This window comes from Odocoileus virginianus, chromosome 5 (genome assembly GCF_023699985.2).
Source record: "Odocoileus virginianus isolate 20LAN1187 ecotype Illinois chromosome 5, Ovbor_1.2, whole genome shotgun sequence".
Classification (NCBI taxonomy): Eukaryota; Metazoa; Chordata; class Mammalia; order Artiodactyla; family Cervidae; genus Odocoileus; species Odocoileus virginianus.
Window position 1 is genome coordinate 89,176,477 of NC_069678.1, and position 16,359 is coordinate 89,192,835.

Genomic DNA, 16,359 nt, shown 5'->3' on the forward strand with positions numbered 1-16,359 from the left:
CTCTCTGCACCAGGACCTGAGTCTGCTTCTTCCACCCCAGTTCCCAGGAAAAGGCCCTTCCCAGCAGTGGTCACACCCAGAGAGCCCAGCGGGTGCAGTGAGCCCTCACACGTGCCACCCCCACAGTGTCCTGACCCAAGTGCTCCTGGCCATGGCCATTCTCCCTGCCCTCCTCCCTCCACTGCCCAGCACTAAATAGCGTGTCCTTCTTCTGACCATTTAAACCCTAGGTATTGCTCCTGGGGTCTCCCAAGCTCCGTGCATGTTAGAGCTCAGGGTGAGCAGGACACCCAGGCAGCTGGCCTCCTTTGGCCACCACTGTGCCCTCTCCGTGTGCACCAGCCCCTCCTGGAAGGCCTCCAGGGTGTCCAGAGGCTCAGGACCCACGCTCTCAGAGGCGCAGCACTGCGCTTGGGACCCAAGCTGGACCAGGGGGCAGCCCGGTCACAGCCCAGTGGATTCTGACCAAAGAACCTTTGAGGACAATCTGGCCCCAGCTTCTCCTTGTAATGAAGCAAATCTGTTTGTCAGGACCATGGGCTGAGGATATTCTCAACCAAAAAAAAAAGGGAGCCCAACCCAGTTTGGAGCACTTAGATAGAGTAAGGCTGTCACAGGATGGAACCTGGGAGCGGAGCTGGGAACCCCACTCCGGGCCTTCCATGGCACTCAAACAAGGCTTGTCCTGCCTGCCTCCCCCCAGTGGCAGCTCAGCCAGGCCCTGTGTCCTCTCTCTAGTGCTAGGTATTTGCTCAGTGACTGGGTGCTGGACACCATGGAGGAAGAAGGGATGTCACATTTCATTCTCCCAAGAGTTCTGAACATGTTGCTGATGGGACCAGCAGAAGCCTGGGGAGACACCTCCCCACCCCCACCTTTTGGGAGTGAGACCCCCACCGGTATTTTCCCCAAAACCATACATCCTGCCTGCCTTACTGATTGACTTTTGTTAACTAAATAGAATACAAATATCAAACTATAAAACCAGTGAGTCAAAAGATCTCATCAGGAACAGGGGAAAAAGTATAAAAAATAAATTAAAGACTAAAAATAAAATAAGCTATAAAGATATATTGGATAGCACAGGGAATATAGCCAATATTTTATAATAACTATAAATCGGGTATAACCTTTAAAAATTATGAATCATCATATTGTACACTTATAAGTTATATAATAAATAAAAAAGAATAAAGTAAAAAAGATTAAAAATAAAAAGACATAAATAAAAGAAGCAAAAGGGATAGAAGGAAGAGTGATGAGCAATTAAAGGAATATTGATGTGGATAAAAATAGAAGGGATAAAAGGAGAGTTGAAGGAGGACAAAATAAAGGTTAAAAGGAAGGTAATAAAGAGAGAAATGAAAATAAGGGGTGAGATTAAAAGGAAAGCTACCCAGAGAGAGGAAAAATTAAAATAAATAATTAACAGCTCCAGCTAGAGAAGGTGAAAAATGTAAAACCGAAATGTCAGAAAGCAAAAGGATAAAAGTGTGACAAAGCTAAAATATAAAAGGGTAAAAATAAAATAATAAAAAGGTGGTAAAAGATTAAAAGTGGAGCTGCATAAAATGTGAGATATAAATAAAACACTTTTCAGAAGACAAGATTAAAAAAAGGTAGAACTGGTATGCTCGGAGAGATTAGGAGAGATGATTAAATGAACAGAGATGATTCAGCCACAAAACAATACTCTCACGTAACAGGAGAGCTAAAGATAATACAGCAGAAGGATGCAAAATACACACCCTTCAAAGACCACAGGTTAAATTTTATTAAAGTGGCAGGAGCCTGGTTTAAAGGGCATAAGACCCTTCTTCCGTAGAGCCGCAGGGCATTTATATACACCCACAGGGGCAGAATCCCGCAGACCTTCTGTGCTCTTCTCACAGCTTTTTAGCCAATACTAGAAGCTTCCCTGATAGCTCAGTTGGTAAAGAATCCGCCTGCAGTGCAGGAGATCCCAGTTCGATTCCTGGGTTGGGAAGATCCCCTGGAGAAGGGATAAGGCTACCCACTCCAGTATGCTGGCTTGGAGAATTCCATGGACTATACAGTCCAGTGGTTAAGACTTCACCTTCCAGTGCAGAAGATGTGGGTTCGATCCCTGATCAGGGAGCTAATATCCACATGACTCGTGGCCAAAAAACCGAACATAAAAGAGAATAGTATAACAAAATTCAATGAAGACTTTAAAAAACAGTCCACATCAAAAAATATTTTAAAAAAATAAATAAAAATAAATGGTACAGACTGGATGCTGTCAAGTAATGGCTGCTATTGGTATTATTGCTTACAGATCCAGTCCCCAGTAAGCTCAGGTTTAATACAATAAGCATGGTGAGTGTTCTAGAGAAAACCTCTGCTTCCGTCCACAAGCAGGGCCCTGAACATCACTGAAGATTGGCCCCTGACTGTGGTCACAGAGGTCATCTCTCTCTAGCACAGGATACATCATACACGTTGAGCTAGGGTTTGAATGCCTTTCAGGCCGGGCTCACTGCAGACCCCACCACTCCCTCTTGCTTACTCTTGGCTGCTTCTTATACAGGCAATTCCTGACTGGTCCCTGAAAGCACTAGGGTGTGAGCCACTCTCTTGGCTCTCATCTCCTGCTGATACATAAAACTTCGCATCCCAACCACCACCTCATCCCCTGCCCCAGCGGAGGTCTGAGCTCCTGGCACTGACGTGATAATCCCCTTCCCCGAACTCCTTTGCCTTGACCCCAGACATGGCTGCTCACCCACTTGAAGCAGATATCCCACCATCTTAACCACATTATGCAGTGTCAGTTATTCACAGGGCCTGGTAGTGAGCTATGGTCCAGCTCTCTCCAGCCCCACTGCCCAGAGATCATGGGGAATTGGGTCTGCTTCTTCCCTGAGAGAAGCCCAGTCTTTCCTGGAGGCAGGATGGAGACACTGGTCTCCAAGCAACTCTCTGTGTCCAGCTGAAAATGTCCTCAGAGTCCCCTGAAAGTCTCAGCGTGGTCTGCATGTCCCAGAGCCCAGGGTGGGGTGGGTGGGGGTGTGATGCTCTCAGCCTGGGCCTTGGAGGACAACACCACCAGTTGTGTGGAGTGGCCCAGCCTGGCCCAGCCCAGCTGCTCTGGGAAAAACCCCAACCCCATGCTTGGCAGCCTCAAAGCAGGGCCAGCACCTCCCGAGGAGAGCACTGGCCCCTGCCTCTCTGGAAGTGTGTTGTCAGGGCAACGGTGCTTTGAGTGACAGGCTGGTACCAAGCCTGAGTAAAGGAGCATCCACCAGCTTTGCCCCAGAGAACAGGGCTGGACCTGCACCCACGCTGAGGGGGTCTCTCCTCCTCTTCTGGTCTCTAAAATCTGGATGTGGCAAAAAACACAGGGAGGTGTAGGGGCTGCCCCCAAGCTCCATCTTTTCTCTCGCATCCTGAATCCCAGGGTTAGGTGCTAAGAGCTCATTACCCTGGAAACACAGATGGACAGAGCCTGGACCCTGCCCTCTCTGGTTCATTAGAGCCACAGGCTCTTCCCCCTTCTTGGGGCTGAAGCAACAGCAGCAAGAGGCTGGAAGCCTGCCCTCCCCGCCCACTCCTTGCCAGGCCCCAGCTTCTGCTCAGGTTTCCCTCTTCCATGAGCTCATGAAAAATTCATCTGCCCAAACCTCAGCTCACACACTGAGAAAACACACTCAGCTGTCTCCTGGGGGCCCTGTTCTGGAAGGTTCAGGGTCCTTGGGGCCACTGAAGTGAGCAGCTGTGTCGGTATGCGTGTGGATACCTGTGCGGGTGCGGGCTTGGCTATGCATAGGGGTGTCTGGATACAAACCGATGGGTGTGTGTGCACCGTGCGTGCACTGTGACCTGTTTAGACTCAACTGCCAGGCAGGCCAGACCTATACACCCGGTACAGGAGAGGGGAGGCTACGGAGGCCCAGAATATGGGCTGAGAGAACCATTCCGGGCCGGGCCAGGCCGGGGACCTTTCTGGGTCCTACCTGCTGGGAGGGCCGGACTCCTAATGCTGTGCCCTGGTTCTAACTGCCAGAAGCCAAGGCCTGAGGGCCAGGGTCCTTGACCTCTGTCTCTAAGCAGGGCAGAACATCCGAGAACGTGGTGTCTTCATGCCCCTGGCGTTGGGTGTATACAGAGTGCATGTGCGTGCAGATGTGTGTTGAGATGGCCTAAGCCAGGAGGACTTGGGAACGCAGCCCTTAGGTAGCTAACCCTTGGCTCCCCACCCCCCAAGACCCCCTCTTCCAACTCCACAGGTCCCATCACTGGGAGAATCTTAGCACCAGGCCTGGCTTTCATGTTGGTGAAGCTCGACTAAGAAACCAAGAGCCCTAGCGATGAAAAGTCAGAAAAGGTTATTTTTCAGGACCCTTGTTTCCTGTGACTTGTTGCAGAGAAATATTACCCCTGTTCTTACGGCTGTTCTCCCAGAGCAATAGGAGAGCGTGAAGTTATGAAATTGAGGGCACCTTCACTGAGCAATCGATTAGCAGCCGAGAGAGCTTGTGAATTGGCTGTCTGGACATTTCCAGTAATAAATTGTGAAATAGTCCATGAATAAGTAGTTGGCGGAGTTCAGAATTACCCCCTAGGAAATGTTGCAGGTCTAGAGACATTACTAAGGCGAGCACCATTTTAATGCTCTGGGCTTTGGCTGTTAAATATGTATGCCATCCGCAAAGCACTTCCCGAAATTAATGGCATTTTACAGCTGCTCCGAAGGCAGCGTATTTATATGGAGATGTATAGATTCTGGGGCTTGGTGGCTTCACAAATGAAGTGCTAATTTTAGAGGATAGGGCCAGGGAGGGGCTGGGAGATAGGGTCAGGAAGTGAGCCATCTCAGGGACCTTTCCTGAAATAGTTTTCCGCTGCTAGCTATGATTTTTAACCTTTGGTGGCTTTGGGCATGGTCTCTAGACTGGAAAAGTCACTGCAGTAACAGTCCATGCAGTGCACAGAAAGACAATTATGATATTCATAATAATAATATTGCAGTTTATATTTGCCAGGCACTAAGTGCTTTACGCAGATTGACCCATGTAATCCTCCCAACAATTCTGTAAGGTAGGTTCTATTATTACTCCCATTTTACAGAAGGAGGTCGATTTCACTTAGGAATCTATGTGTGGTTGGTGATTCTCCTGGCAAAGAAGTTACCTTCTCTTTAATTCGTTCCTGAGCTAACAGCAGGGCCACCTAGCGCGGTGGTGTAGATTTTCACTGCACAAGAGCATCTGACCCACAGTTGAGACAGGATTGAAATCTCCACCCTGGCCCTCTCACCAGGCCCCGTCCTGGGGTTCCAGACAGCAGCATCCACGCTAGCCTAAGTCCCCTTCTCTCCAGGCAGTCCCAGCCCCTTCTCAGCACCTCCTAGGACTCTTTTCTCCAACCTTGTGAGTTGCCTACCAGGTTGGAGATGGGGATGGGGGGCACTGAGACTTAGCATGGAGTCTCGTCAAAGGACCTGATTTCCACCCAATGAGACTGTAAAGTGGTTTTCTCAGGACCCCTTAGGGGTACAGACACTCCCTTGCCCTTTCTCTGCAGCATCCCAAGGGACTGTTGAAACTCTAGAGTGAATCAGTCATGGGGTGGGATGGGATTTTAAGAGCTAGTGTTGCTGGGGAAACAGGGCCAGAGAATGAGACTACCTTCTGCAGTGGGAGCCCGACAAGAGACTGCCGGTGGGTTTCTGCACCTGAGGACCCCTGATGAAGGCCCTTCAGGCTCAGCCAGCTCCAAAGTCCACAGTGGCAAAGGAATGGCCCCATTCTCTCATCACCACTTGAGAGAATGATGTGCTTAGTCGCTAAGTTGCGTCCAACTCTTTTGCAACTCCATGGACTGTAGACTGCCAGTCTCTGCTGTCCATGGGGATTCTCTAGGCAAGAATACTGGAGTGGGTTGCCATGCCATCCTCCAGGGGATCTTCCCAACCCAGGGATCAAACTCAAGTCTCCCACACTGCAGGCGGATTCTTCACCAGCTGAACCGCCAGGGAGGCACCTCCAAATGAGGTATGTGCTCTTCTTACGGGTCCAAGGACATGAGCTTCCCAGAACAAGTGTGTTCTGTCAGCTAATGATTGTCACCCATCAGCTGAAGGCTTGAGGCGTTTGGACACAGGAGGGTGCAGAGGTGGCTTGAGGGGAAGGTTAAGGCCCAGAAAGGCCAAGGAGCTACAAGCAGGAAGGACTGGACCTGGACTCCATCTGACTATAGTTCAACTCCTGTGTGACCTTGGGCAACTTACTGACCTTCTCCGAGCCTCAGTTTCCTCATCTATCAAATAGGGATAATGTCACCTGTCTAACAGGCTTCAATCAAACAGCTTATGAAAATGTTTGTCAGTGACTGATACATGGTAGGAACTCAATAAATGATTAGTTTGCTGAGTTCAGCCCATACATTGCAGTTCCTCACTCTGTGTATCTCATGCTAGATAAGGTCAACAGCTTTTTTCACCATTTTCCTGTCTCTGTTCCTAGTTATTGGGCTTCCTGGGTAGCTGAGCTGGTAAGTTCAGTTCGTAGGTTGGAGAGTCCCCCTGGAGAAGGGATCGGCTACCTACTTCAGTATTCTTGGGCTTCTCTGGTGGCTCAGCCAGTAAAGAATCCGCCTGCAATGCAGGAGACCGGGGTTCAATCCCTGGGTTGGGAAGATCCCTGGAGGAGGGCATGGCAACCCACTCTTGCCTGGAGAATCTCCATGGACAGAGCAGCCTGGCGGGCTATAGTCCACGGGGTCGCAAAGAGTCAGATGCGACTGCGCGACTGAGCACAGCACATCCCTAATTATTCTTTACAGGGTTATCAGTGTTTATTTCTAATGAGAAATCAGACAGAGGTGGGCCCTTTGAGAGCCCAGTGCTGGCTCCCCATCACCTGGGCGGGAGGAGCCTGACATGGGACGGCTGCAGGTGTAGTGTAGAAGACAAGCCACCTTCTGAGGACCCCCCTGCCCACTGGGGAGAGGCACCACGTGACTCAGGGCCTCTGGCACAGGGAGGTGGTTAAGAGCTCCCACTCTGGGATCACGCCAGCCTGAGTCCAGATCCGCTCTCTATGGCAGCTGGGTGACCTCTCACAAGTCTCCTTGTCTTCACCAACTTACTCTCTGCATCTGTAGGATGGGGTTATTAGTGTCTATCCCAGAAGGTTGAAATTAAGACTGGCAAGGTGACACCAGCTACTTCCACTGCTCTGCCGGGGTCTTCACTGGGTCCTCCACAGGCACCACTTCGTCTGCTGACTTCCTGGTGCCTGGCCCATCCACATGTAAATGCAAACTGTCATAGTTACCGGGAATCACCGGCAGATCCTAATGCCAGGGACTAGATCCTTGGAAAGAGAGAAAGGTATCAGGGAGCGGGTAGGTCTAGTCTTCTTATGCAGGAGTTGGGGGAGATGGGACAGGCTTCCCCTGGTGGTTCAGACGGTAAAGAATCTGCCTGCAATGCAGGAGACCTGGGTTCGATCCCTGGTTGGGGAAGATCCCCTGGAGAAGGGAATGGCAACCCCCTCCAGTATTCTTGCCTGGAGAATCCCATGGACAGAGGAGTCTGGCAGGCTACAGTACATGGAGTCACAATGAGTCAGTTGGACATGACTGAGAGACTAACACTTTCACTTACTTTCCTGGGGGAGCAGTCAGGGAAGAAACTTGATGAAAGCCTTCTGGAGCAGTGTGCTCACACTTGAGCAGACGTCAGAAGCCTCTGGAGGTCTTCTCAAAGCACACATTTCCAGGCCCCACCTAAGAGTTTTTGGTTCAGTATTTCTGGATGGGGCCTGAGAATGTGCAAGTCTGACAAGTTCCCAGGTGATGCTGCTGGTCTGGGGACCACACTTTGAGAACCGTCAGCCTATGTTGATGGTGCCACAGAGAGAACGTAAGATTCAGAATCACAGTCTTGAGTTCAAATTCCAGTTCCACTAGCTTCTAGCTCTGTGAACACTGGGACAATCAAATCCATAAGGACCTACTGAGTTCTGCAGGCTCGTCAGTAGGTGGCCATCTGTGAGGCACTAACTTGGCTTTCCCTCTCCTGGCTTAGTGGGCCATTCTTCTAAGCCACCCCCAAAGATGGCTTAGAACACCCTTGCAGAGGCCTGGGCCCAGGCTCTCTGACCCCAGCCGGCCCTGCCCCGCCCACTCAGCCTCCCTCAGCCCCTGTCCCATCTGTCCCCACAGGAGGAGCCCTTTGTCATGTTCCGGAAGTCCGACAGGACCCTGTTTGGGAATGACCGGTTTGAGGGCTACTGCATCGACCTGCTCAAGGAACTGGCCCACATCCTGGGCTTCTCCTACGAGATCCGGCTGGTGGAAGATGGGAAATACGGGGCACAGGACGACAAGGGCCAGTGGAACGGCATGATCAAGGAACTCATCGACCACGTAAGTGGGGTGGGAGCACCATGGACAGGGCCATCCCAGAGGCTTGGCCAAGTCCACTATGCACATCAGGATGGGGCATCCTGGCAGACTGCAACCCTGGGGCAGGGGAGATGGAGACAAAGGAGCCATTGGTACAGGCTCACCCAGCACATTCTTAACATTACCTGCCCTCCAGCTCAGGGCCTTCGCTTTCCAGAAGGTTTTTTCTATCCAGGGCCTGCTAATGATGCAAGGACATGATCTGTACCCCTTATATTTCTTCTCTCGTTTATCCTTACAACAACCCAATGACATAGGTACTGTTATTACCACCCATTTAACAGATGAGGAGGCTGAGGCAGAGAAAGATGAAGGCTCCCAGCTAGTAAGACGTGGAGCTGGGACTGAGAGAGTCTTTTGGAGGCTCTCTGCTTCTGAAAGCCCTGGGTTCCGATGTCTGCAAAGAGCCATCTGACCGCAGGACCCAGGGTTCTTGCAGTCAGTCTTTGCAACCTGAGAAGCATCAGCCAAAAGGATTATTGTCACTTTGCCTCTCCAAGTGCAGACAGGCAGCCTCAGGCCCTTCTTCGGTCAGCCCTCCTGCCCCGGTCAGAGGGGAGCCAGGAAGAGAAGGAGGCTGGAGCTCAGAGCAAGAAGGCTCCAGCAGAGTCTCAGTGGTGGAGCCAGTTCCTTGGCCCTAGAAAATCAGTCCCCCAGGGAAGGCTGTGGGCAGAGGCTAATGGTCAAGAGCATGAACCTGGTCTGCACTTGATTCCTGCTCTCCCACTTACTACCTGTGTGCTTCTGGACAAGTTTCTTAACCTCTCTGTTCCTCAGTTTCCTCATCTGTAAAATGGGAATGATAATAATGCCCCTCCCTCCTCCAGCCTGAGGTGGTGAGGACTAATGTGCACACGACACAGTCAGCACTGTTTCAGTCCTTGCTTGTATTATTTTTATCATTATGGCTACTCCTTTGAGGCAGGGGGAGGGGCTTCAGGAAGTCTCTTTTTCTCCTTAAGCTCGTTTCCTACCTCAACAGCGAGAATAATGATGCCTGCCCCGCGTTCTTCCCCGCTTGTTGTCGGAGGTGACTACTGGTGGGGAAGCAGCTCCTAGACTGTGGAATTCAGTCTAACTGGGAGGGAGGGGTGTTGTCACCATTATTAGTAATAACTGTAATTATTATGGAAATTAGTCAGCAGGTCCCAGAGACACCTCCATTTATCGGCTCCCCCCTGAGCTTTATGAGTGGGGCTCTGGAGTGTGGGGCTCTGGGTGGGATCTGAGCATATCATTTGCAGAGGTGAGCTGGACTGGGGAGGGGGGGATCCCATGGACAGTGGAGGCCACATGTGGAGGGGAATAAGGCTAGTAACGCTTTTGCCATCCACAGCATCCCCAGCAGCCCAAGAGCTCTGCAGAGCCATTTGCAAGGGGGAAGACCAGAAAACCCAGCAGCTTCCGAGGCTGACCCTCAGCTGGAGGAAAGAGGGGGTCTTGTTCGTGGCCTGCATGCAGCCCAGTATCCATCAAGACCATGGGCCCTGACGGCACATGCGGGGACCTTGTTAAACCCAATTCTCTACAATTGATGAGCCTATTAATCCTAGCTTGGTGCCATTTTTAATAACATCATAACCATTTATTAGTGTCGTCAGATAATTAGTCTTCTCACTAGCTCATAGAAAGCGTGGCAAAGGCTTGGCAATATTATTACTTCCTTATTAGGGATCTGAACGCAGATGTAAAAATGATGAATGCCCACCTTTGCAAGAATCTGCCCCCTGAGGGCCATTTGGAGGCCCTGGGTGGAGCCTCTGACCAGCAGGACTTAAGAAGTCCTTCACTGACACTCTCTGCTCATCTCTGTCCATGCCACGGGCCGTCCAAGGAGCCAAGGTTATGGGGGAAGGTAAGGGATCTAAAGGGTGTGTCCCCCTCCTGCTCACATCCTCACCTTCCCCCAAGTTGTCTCCAGCTATGGGAGCAAAACAGATGATTGGACAGAGCAGTGATTTCTCCATCCATCTCCTCATCTCTCTCCCAGATCATCACTATTTCTATCTCTACTGCCTGCTGCCTCTCACTCCCGCCCCCCCTCCCCCGACCCCCTTTGGAAGTCTCCTACTGGAGTCCATGCCTTAAATTACTCCCATGTGTTTTAATATCTTTGGAATCCAAGAGAGATTGATTCAAATACAGGGTCCAGCACATTTTAACTGACAGCAGGAAAGCTATTCAACCTCTCTGGCCTCTAATTCCACATCTAGGAAGTGGGAATAATAAAATAAGTCTTCTGCCTGGGGTTCGTGGGACGATTCAATGAGCTACAGGACGAGAATGTTTAGCCAAGTGCCTGGCGCTCAGTAATTGCTCAGTGCACAGGACAGTCTTACTCCTCACCATTTCCTCCCGTCTAAAGTATGTACATGTCCTGTCTAAACTATGTATGTGAGAGGCCATGATGACAGTGAGGGAGCCCGCCCCTCAGCCATGGTCACCCTGGTGGGCCACAGTGCCCCGGCATCTGGATCTTGCCCCTCTGAATCTAAAAAGGAGACTCAGGGAACTGACTCACATTGATCAGAGTCACAGGGAATTGAGGCACACATGACACATCACTCACTTAACTGCACTGGAGACCTTTCCCGAAACCTGCCGTCCAGAGCTTCTGTTCGAGCACCAGGTGCCTGGGATCTTGCTGGGGAGTATGGAGACAGAGCTCTAAGTGTGGAAAGTCTGGAACCAAGAGGAGAGGCTGCTGCTGGAAAAGAGGGCAAGAGATGAGCCTTGAAGGACCTTGGGTGCTAATTTGAGGAATTTTGTTTTAATCCCGAGAGCTACAAGGCACAGCTGAAAGATGTAGAGCAAGGGGATGACATCAAATTGGGATTGGTGTTGCCAGGTTAAACTGGAGCCAGTCTGGAGGCCACCCCTGGGACCTGGGTGAAGGAGAGCATGGTGGCCCCCAAGGATTGTGGTCAGAAAGGAGAGAAGTTGATGGCACAGGATGGAGCCATGAAGGTAGAATCGATGAGGTTGGCAGTTGACTGGATGAAGGAGGAGAAGGGCAGGGAGGAATCAAGGACATGGTGTGAAATTCTAGCTTGGATGGCTGGGGAGAGGGTGGCATCATCCCCAGAGACAGAGCTTCCTGGGAAAGCAGAGGATCCGGGAGAGATTCTGACATCATGGTGGGATTGCGGTTCCTAGAGGTGACTGCCCTTGTGGCTGGACACTTAGAGTGGGGATTGATGGAGAGAAAAGAGAGGAGGACTGGGGTCAGGACCCTCAATGGTGTGAGAATGGGATGAAAAGGAGGCCTCCACATGATGCCCGCTCCTGCAAGGTCAGAGTGGAGGGAGGAGAGCCAGGAAGAGTGGGTGATGGAGCCAAAGGAGGAAAGAGGTTGCTGGGAAGGTGTGGACACAGGGTCTGCAGCAGCAGGTGGGGAGGTGGAGGCAGGTGAGGATGGAACTGCATCCATGGGTTAGCACGAGTGCCATCTCCTAGGGGTATAGGTCAGCCCTAGCATGGCTTCTGTGAACACCCCAGCCTGGCCTCCCCAAGCTTTGCTCTCAGAGACCAAGGAGTTCTGTCCTGGCTGCTCTCCCAGGCCCTTGAACAGTAGGGGAAGGAGAGGGAACAGGAGCCTGGCCTCAAGGGGAGGCCTGAATGCCCTCTGGCCACAGGAAGCTGTTCATTCTTTTATCTTGAAATTGTTACATCTCACTATAACATGTAAGGCAATTTCCCTGGTTCATGGAAGGGGCTGGACAAAAATGGGTTTGGACCAGCCTGGAAAGATGTGGAAAGAGCCTGGCAGGAGGTAGGGGTCTAGAGAACCAGGTGTGAGAGAGGACAAGGAGCAAGGCAGCAATAGAGCTGCAGGGGCGAGGGGGCTGTTGGAGAGACGCTGAGGTCAGAGGGAGCTACGGGAACAAGCCAACCCTCCTGCTGAGAATTGTTCCTTCATTCTTTCTGCAAAGCTTTATGGAGCCTGTTTCAGCCTGGGCTCCTGGGGGCGGGGCCTGGGCTCCTGGGGGCGGGGCCTGGGTTCCTGGCTCCTGGAGGGTGGGGCCTGGGCTCCTAGGGTGGGGCCTGGGCTCCTGGGGGCGGGGCCTGGGCTCCTGGGGGCGGGACCTGGGTTCCTGGCCCCTGGAGGGTGGGGCCTGGGCTCCTAGGGTGGGGCCTGGGCTCCTGGAGGGTGGGGCCTGGGCTCCTAGGGTGGGGCCTGGGCTCCTGGAGGGTGGGGCCTGGGCTCCTAGGGTGGGGCCTGGGCTCCTGGGGCGGGGCCTGGGCTCCTGGGGCGGGGCCTGGGCTCCTGTGGGGCGGGGCCTGAGGAGGAGGCATAGATGCCACTGCTAACTGAGTAAGAGGGTATGATGCCGGGGAGAGTCAGGGCAGGGAAGTGGAGCAGAGGGGAGGGAAGGCCAATACAAGGATGTCATATTGAGCTGGTCACCACTGAGCGACCAACCCAAGTTGGCACCCCAGAAAAGCCTGACAAAGTGTGTTTAAGAGCCATCTCTTGGGGTGAAGGGAGAAGAGGAATAGGTGTATCCACTGGCTCCTGATTTCCATGCATTTCTGGGTTTGGCAGGGCAGACATGGGAACCAGTCAGGACCCTGCAGGAGCATCGACAGAAAGTTGTGGGGGCAGGGGGTGTCTGTGTGCAAGAAGTGCCCAGGTAGACAGGAGGTGAAATGCTGTCAGTTGTGCCTGTATGAGGCTGGTGGTGGCCAGAGGGTCTGACCTGGTGCATGAGAGGGTGAGCCAAGCACAAATGACGTACCAGACCCAGGGCAGTGACAGGAGATGTAGGAGCAACCAAGGTCAACATGATTCCTGCCCCTCTAGGAACAAGCAGTGAATCAGCCGCGTTAAATTTCATTAAAATTTTGATCAGTGCTGCAAGGGGGAATATGTATAGGGGACTTTGGGAGTATAAAGCAGGAAAATGACTCAGACTTCCCTGCAGAGGTGACTCTTGGAGCTGAAACTTGAAAAATGAAGGAGAGATATTCAGGGCTCAGATGTGGGTATTGACCTGGATGGGGCACCTAGGTTGCTGAAGTCTCTGCCCTCCTGGGGTCCTGCGGGGTGAGCAGTAAGGTTCCCTGGGCAGACTCTGGGCAGACGCCAGCCTTGCAGATATGCAGGGAGTAGGGGAGGGGGTATATTCTAGAGATGGGAATGGAGGTGTGGTGTATCCCCCATAGTGTGCCACAAAGTGGGGAACGCCAGCTGAGCCGTCCTGAAAGACAGCCCTGTGGGGTTTCAGGAGCAGGCCGTTCTCCCAGGTCTGGGAAAGGCACAGGCTTCACGTCTCACTCCCGGGCGTCCATCAGCTCAGGAGGCCTATGTGTGAATCGTGGGTACACAACTCCTCGGTCAACACTTAGGAAGTTTCTAGCACCTGTCCCATCTATTTAGATATATACAAGCTTTTCTGAGGTTATTGGTAGCTACATTGCTGATTGATAAGTGCGGCGCTGGCTGGCTGGAAGGACATCAATGGACACCACTCCTGACTCAGGGTACCCTCCCCCAAGAATGGAGGTGCCCCAGGCCCCAAGAAAAGGCTCACTGGGTGACCTCTTCTAAACCTCAGAGGGGAAATCCAGCCAATGCCTCCTTTGATCAGGTTATTCATTTATTTGTTCATTCAATTTATTCAGTTAAGTCCCATGCTAGGTGCCATGGATACAGTGTGAACAAAACGGTCAGGATCCGTTCCCTGAGCCTCGGGATCTTACGTTCTAGGGGAGGAAACAGGCAGTAATCTATGACTGTGTGAATAGATGTCACTGTTCTGTGAGAGGAGTGTGGTAAGTGAAAGAGCTTCCCTGGCTCCCAGGCTGGGGCCTGGGCTGAGAGATCCCACTGATCAGAAACCAGTGGGAAGTTGCTGATGATCCATCCCAGGAAAGCCTGGAGGAAGGTACTGAAGACTTGCAAGAGGTGAGGGTAACTCAGGAAATGCCTTTCCCGTGCCCTTGGCTGGCAGCATCCAGAGAGATCCAGGGAGGGGGTCTGGGTGATTTCTAGCTCCCTGGCGTGCAGCAGAAGATAGTACATGAGAGGCAGAGGGAGGAGGGGCAGGGACTTGATAAGATGTCCCCCAGTAACAGCCATGGCCTGGAGACTACGCACTCCGGTCTCCCAGCCTCCAGGTAGGCTAGCATATGAGATGGGAAGATCTGGTCTCAAAGGCACACCACCATCACCCTTCTGTGTCCTATCGTCCTCCTAACTGGGACAGAGACCTTGTTTCTGTCCTGTATGTATTGGACCCAACCCCTATTTGCAAGGCCAAGGAAGGCTTTACCCAAGTCCACTCTTCTAGCTGAGAACAGGGCGCTTTGCAGCAAGGCATGCTTGGAGCCCCCCTGGGGGCAGGGCAGAGTCCCAGATGGAGCAGGTCGGGCTTGGGGTGGGGGGAACAGATGCCCTGCAGAGGGGGCCCCTCCCCAGGGTTGTCACCGAGGGTGCCATGGAGCTGAAAATGTCACTAGGACCTGACTGAAGAGGGCCATGAGGACAAGTGAGGACTGTCAGTGAATGCTAGGGGCCACTGATAGTCATAGGGAAGGTTGCCGTCAAGGGCAAGGATGCGGTGCAGCGTCCAAACTCTGGAGGGAGGCTGGTGAGGGACAGTCAGGACCTGGCAGGCTGGCAGGGGTCAGCGTGGCCTCAGAGAGAATGGGGCTGCTGAACAGCAAAACAGGCCAGAGCTCAGCCCACAGGCTGGAGTAAGGGTTGATCAGAACTCCTGGGGGGACTTTGATGCTCAGTCTTCCAGCAAAACCGTACCGAGCCCCTGCTTTTTGCCTGCCTTGGTACTAATCCTAGAGATGCATCAGCGAGTGAAATAAATGTAGTCCCTACCCACCTCCCCGCACCCTGCGCCCTCCCCAACCAGAACTTATGTACCAGCAGAGGAGCTAGATATTAAGCATTGACTTACAAACTGACATTCAGCTGTGTGAGGACCGGTGCAGGGGCTGTGGGAATGTACAACGCGGACCTCGCAGCCTGCAGAGGGAGGGGGCTCCCTCTCCCCAGGTCCTTGGGCTTGACTGGGCAGGGCCTGTCTGGGCCGATGCCACTTTTAGGGCCCTGTGGGATGGGGAAAGAGAACCACTAGAGGTAGGAGCTGGAGCCGTAGCTCATCCGTCCCCAGGGTCCCTGTGACTATGAAGCAGGAGGACCTGCTCATGCTTCCTGGAGACAGAGGTACAACATGGTGCCTGCTGGGACTCAGGAATCAGCTGCTCTCCCAGCCCAGGGGGAAACACAGCATCATTCCTCACTGTCAGGCCATGAGGCTGCCATCAGCTCAGGAAGCTGGCCTGTGAATCACAGGTGTTAGCAGCGGACCCATCCGCTAACATTCATGAATTTACTAGCACTCCTTTCCCCTCTGTTCAGATGTGTGGGTTACTGAGGTTGCTGGCTGTCAGGTTAATGTCTGGGGCTTTTCAGGGGGCTCTGTGTTTTCTTCAGCTTGGAGTCTGGGGTTCATCAGCAGATGAACTTGCTCTGTGACTTGCTCTTAGAAGCTGCGAGGTGCCCAGCCAGCCGGCTCTGAGTGTCTCTTCTAAACCAGCAACATCCCATTCAGTCCCCAAGTCTCTCCTTGGAGGCCTGCTGCAAGCTGAACACTGTGTTAGGTGGAGGGCATACCATTGTGAAAAGACACTGACTCAGGCCAGCTCTCAGGAGCTCATGGACCAGTAGAGAGGAAATCACTCAAAACCTCTGAAATCACAACTGTGATCCGTGCTAAGAGCACAAGTACCTGGTGCTGTGAGAGTCATCACCAGGGTGGCTGGATGTCACCTGCGGATTTTGTCTGTGGAGGTGATGTTTGAGCTGAGATCGGAAGGAGAAGCAGATATTAGCTAGACAAAGACTTCGGGGAGGAGTTTCAGGTAGAGAAGAGTATTGTGCAAAGGTCCTGAGGTGAGCATGGA

The 16,359-nt window shown here is 52.4% G+C and overlaps 1 protein-coding gene across 3 annotated transcripts in view; it reads left to right on the forward strand.

The window, feature by feature from the left end:
- The window catches only part of GRIK3 (glutamate ionotropic receptor kainate type subunit 3), a 244,568-nt gene that overhangs the window by 188,227 nt on the left and 39,982 nt on the right, over positions 1-16,359 (forward strand). For 2 of the 3 annotated variants that reach the window (XM_070468389.1, XM_020880250.2), the window contains exon 10: positions 8,194-8,397. In XM_070468389.1, coding sequence (XP_070324490.1) covers positions 8,194-8,397 — 204 coding nt within the window. Of the gene's footprint in view, positions 1-8,193; positions 8,398-9,772; positions 10,601-16,359 lie in introns of those variants that run through there. The other variant, XM_070468390.1, reaches the window with a different exon arrangement.